Below are 4,618 nucleotides of genomic sequence, written 5' to 3'. Positions count from 1 at the left end.
GGCCCCCGTCAGACATCATCAGCTGGCGCAAGGCAGGTATATGGTGGTCAGAGCATGGATCCCGGCCCACATGTCCTGGGAAGGGCCCTGCTTTGTCACTTTGCTTGGTCTGTGATCTGGGCTTAGTTTTTCTCTCTGTACCTGACTCTTCTTAGACTGGATGGGGTGATAATAACAGTATCTACTTCATCAGTCTGTTTTGAGGACTCCATGAGTTACCATGAGTGCCAAGTGAGTAGGATAGCACCTGGGATAAAGCGAACGCTCAATAAACAGTGGCTACAAAAATAATAATATTAATAATAATTATTATTATTTTTTTCAATTTTTTTTCTGAGACAGGGTCTTGCTCTTGTCACCCAGGCTGGAGTGCAGTGGTGCAATCTCGGCTCACTGCAACCTCCGCCTCCTGGGTTCAAGTGATTTTCTTGCCTCAGCCTCCCGAGTAGCTGGGATTACACGCCTGGCTAATTTTTGTATTTAGTAGAGACGGGGTTTCGCCACTGTGGCCAGTCTGGTCTCAAAATCCCGACCTCAGTGATCCTCCCACCTTAGGCTCCCAAAGTGCTGGGGTTACAGGCGTGAGACCCCACACCCAGCCCATAATTATTATTATTTTTAAAGACAGGGTCTTGCTCTGTTGCCAAGGCTAGAGTGTAGTGGTGTGATCTCAGCTCACTATGGCCTCAACCTCCCAAGTTCAAGTGATCCTCCTGTCTCAACCTCCTGAGTATCTGGAACTACAGGCAAGTGTGAATACTTCTGGCTAATTTTCAGTTTTTTCATAGAGATGGGATCTCCCTATGTTGTCCAGGTTTGTCTCGAACTCATGGCCTCAAGCAGTCCTCCCATCATGGCCTCCTAAAGTACTGGAATTACAGGTGTAAGCCACTGTGCTTGGCCTTTGTTGGCTATTAATTATTATTAATATTCCTCAGGCTGCCAGGAAGGAGAGAGGGAGGGAAGGCCTCCCAGCTGCAGCTGGCCAGATGGTCCCTGTGGGGCTGGGAAAAGTGGGAGCTTGGAAGTGAGGATGAAGGCCAAGGGTTGATCTTCTCAGGCAGGCCCCAGGCAGAGTCGGCCCTGATTATGTCTTGGGAGGGCATGCTGCTTGAATCTTCCCTCCACTCTCTCCTTCTGTCTCACCTTCTCCCTGCCCCAACCCCACTCCTGGGCGCCAAAGCTGGGGAGTCCTTGAGTTCAGCCTGGGGGTTGCCAGGTCTGGCTGGCTCTGTGGCTTCTGAGCTCTGTGATCCTGGATGCCTCATTCCTGCTCCGAGCCTTGGCTCCCTCATATTCGGGAAGGGGTTCAATCAATCAACTCCCCGGGGCCTTGGAAATTTCAGGAAAATTCCTGCCTGGTATTTTTAGTCCAACCTTTCTCCTCAACCCACACTTCTTCCCCAGAAGCTCCTCCCATGGCTCCTGGGGATGAACAAAGGACACGTGGACTCGTGTGTTGTAGAATCTTTATTCAGGAGCCGGGCTGCCTCAGGGGCCTGCCCCTCCAACCCTGTGTCCGATTGCTTTGCACCAGATCCAGCTGCTCAGGCCCTGGGATGGTGGTGAAGACCATGATGGCCAGGGACCCATCTTGAGCATGGACAGGGATGGGAGGCTGCCAAGGCGGTGGGCTGAAGGGCGAGGTGTCCCCGGTGGGCTCAGGGCACTCAGGGCCATCTCAGAGGCAACCGGTACATGCAACGTTCACACACAGCTCACAATCATCGCTGGCGATGGTCCCTGGGCAGGGAGAGAACTGGTCAGCTGACCGGAACCTGGGCCCTCTGTGGCCAGGCAGCAGAAAAGATCTGCTTGGCAGTGGGTGGCGTCTTCTGCAGACTGGGGGCAGGAACCTCTAGAGGTGGAGTGAGGGCTTGGGTTCAAGTCCCAGATGCTCTCCTTCCTAGCGGCGACTGGGCAAGCCGCTCACACTGCCTGTGCCTGAGATTTCTTATTTGCTAAATGGACAGAGTCACTGTGAGGAGATAACGCAGGATCGACTTGTCCCAGCACACGGTAGGTGCTCAGTAAGTGCTAGCTGGTTGCTACATTCTCCTGCCCGGCTCTGCGCCATCCCTCGGGTTTCAGGTTGGCTGACACCTCCTTTTGGAAGCCTTTCAGACCCCCGTCCCACCGCAGATGTCAGCCAGCTCTCCTCTCTGCTCCATGCAGCCATTGTCTGTTGATGGGTCTGTGCCTGGCATGGACTAGGGATGAAGCGGGTTTCAGGCATGCCTGACTCACAGTGCCTAACCCGGGGAGTCCTGGGAGCCAGCAGGACGGGTCCTGAGTTACTTGAATCTCCCCATCCACAGCTGCTGGGTGCTTATGAGAAACAACCCAGGTGGAGGGGCCTGGGCGTGGGAGGAGACAGAGCGAGGTTCTGCAGGGAGCAGGGGCACTTACTCAGGGTCTTGAAGATGCTGGAAGCCTCCTGAGAGGCGCAGACAGGCTGGAGGTCCTGGGGCAGGGCAGGGTGGTGGCACACGACGGGCAGGAGGCTCTGGGTCTGCAGGCGGGGGCTGGGTGCCCACTGTGCCTCCAGTTCACTCAGCTTCTTCATGGATTCCAGCTGGACCCGGAAGCCTTGGTACTGCAGGGAGGGGAGAAGAGATAGGAGCAGATCAAGACCTGGGCCAGGGGCAGGCACTGCCCTGAGATCCAGGGTCGCTCGAACCCTGCAGATCCTCCAGAGCCTTCCCTGTCTCTATGGGAAGTCCAGGGCCACACTGGAAAGAGCTGCCGGGGTGGGAGGTGTGAGAAACAAGCAGCGAGGCTGTGGGACATGGTGGTTCAAGGCATGGGCTTTAGAGACAGGCAAACCCTGGTTCAAATCCCTCCTCTGCCGCTGACCGGCTGCCTGTCTGTTCCCCACTCAGCCTCAGCTCCCTCATCTGACATCTCCCGTGGGGGCGTGGCACCAGGATATACTTGCCAACGGGGCGCCTGCCTGAGCTAACATAGCAGAGTGGTGGCAGCTGTAAGCGACCGGTCTCCAAGGCTAGGGCTGTTAGGGAGGCCGAGTCTCCTGCACCCCTCTCTGGGACCCACTTTGTTCTCCCCAAGGATACCAAGGCCACAGACGTCTCTGCTACACTGGGTGAGGCCAGCAGCATCCCCTGCGACGTGGCAGACAGGCCCTGCTGTGACGACTCCTGTCAGTCTCCTATGCCCCCTGGTAGGGCACTGGAACCCCAACAGTCTTCTCTCAGGCCTTTGTACATGCTGTGCCTGGCCTGGAACAGTTTCCCCAACCTCCCGTTCATCTTGCAATGCCAGCTTAAGGGTTACCTGCCCGGAAAATGGTTCTGGAGCCTGTCCCCCTCCACCCACATGTGGGTGCATATAGAGAACTGTGGGAGCATAACAGGGGGTCTCCTTCCCTTTCTGGGCTCCTCCCGTGCAGGGGCCTCACCCTGTTCCACACTCTGACCTCTGTGACCAGCACGGGCCTTTGAGGGGAGCAGTGCTGAATCAGTTTGGTGTTGTCATCACCATCATCACTGCCATCAAAGTCTGGCTGCCCCCACCCACCAGCTGCCTTGGTCCCAGAGCTGTGATGGGTGTTGGGCTGAGCCCCGAGCCCTGTGCTCCCCCGGTGTCAATTCCCAGTACACCCTCTCCAGCTTAGCCTCCCACTGTGGGGCCCTTCAGGCAAGGGGCATGCTAGCCAAGGGACTCACCTGGATGTAGACTGACTGTGTGCTCTGCAGCAGCAGCAGGAGAACCACAGCCACTCCTGGCAGGAGCCCTGACACAGCCCTGCAGCCCATCATGCTCCCTGGGTTCCCCCTGCCACTGTCCACCGTCTCCCATCTGTGTCCTTGCCTAGCACCTCCTTATAGGCCAGGCTCCGGAGTCCTGGTCATTTATTAACTGGCCAGCTGGGGTGGGGTTGACAGCTAGCTGGCTCTCTGACAAGCTGGGGCTGGTTCCCAGGAAGGGGGTTGGGGGCTAGGAGGGCAGGAGCCCAGAGTCTACGGGAACGCAGTGCTTGAACACTGAGCGCCTGCCACGTGCTGGGCTCTCCATGGAGGCCTTGGAGCACACCATCATTTACTCCTCGAGATACCTGTGTGTGATGATAGGGAGGCCATTTCACAGACAGGAAAAGTGAGGCTCAGGAGGGAGCGTGGCTTGCCCCAGGTCACAGAGCTAGTCAATGTCAGAGAAGGGGCTCCAGCCAGGTGTCCTTGGCCCAGGTCAGCCCATGGTCCTTTCTCTGGGGGAAGGATACAGACAGACAGGCTGGTCCAGGGCAAAGTGGGCAGACGTGGCTGATCTCAGGGTTCTCAAGGCCCCACTCCCCCAAGACCCACATCTCTCTCACTCCCTCTCCTCAGCACTATTTAACGACCATCCTTCAGACAAGTCCTGGCCCCAGGTTTTGAACCTGCCTCTGCCTGCCATCTCCCACCTGTGCCTGGGTGCTATCGGGCCACGTTTGACCCATCTCACCTGTCTGTGCTTTCAGAAGCCGATAGCCTAATCCAGCATGGAGAAAAAAGCAGTGGTGTTGGAGGCAGATTGATCCGTGTTCAAATCCTAGTCCTACTGCAGCTGTGTGATTTAGGATAAGTCACATCAACTCTAATGGAACCTCAGTTTTCTCTTC

General features: G+C 56.5%; 1 protein-coding gene across 1 annotated transcript; it reads right to left on the bottom strand.

Annotated features, from left to right (window-relative positions):
* Positions 1–1,452: 1,452 nt before the first annotated feature.
* GUCA2B (guanylate cyclase activator 2B (uroguanylin)) lies at positions 1,453–3,776 on the bottom strand. The gene is made up of 3 exons (XM_012001720.1): positions 3,687–3,776; positions 2,410–2,596; positions 1,453–1,743 (listed from the first exon to the last, which is right to left on the bottom strand). Exons 1-3 carry the CDS (start codon positions 3,774–3,776, stop codon positions 1,682–1,684), a joined length of 339 nt encoding a protein of 112 aa, XP_011857110.1. The 3' UTR covers positions 1,453–1,681.
* Between the last annotated feature and the right edge of the window lie 842 nt (positions 3,777–4,618).

This window comes from Mandrillus leucophaeus, unplaced genomic scaffold (genome assembly GCF_000951045.1).
Source record: "Mandrillus leucophaeus isolate KB7577 unplaced genomic scaffold, Mleu.le_1.0 Scaffold67, whole genome shotgun sequence".
Taxonomy (NCBI): Eukaryota; Metazoa; Chordata; class Mammalia; order Primates; family Cercopithecidae; genus Mandrillus; species Mandrillus leucophaeus.
Note: the sequence above shows the minus strand (reverse complement) of the source record. Positions and strands in the feature narration are given on the sequence as shown.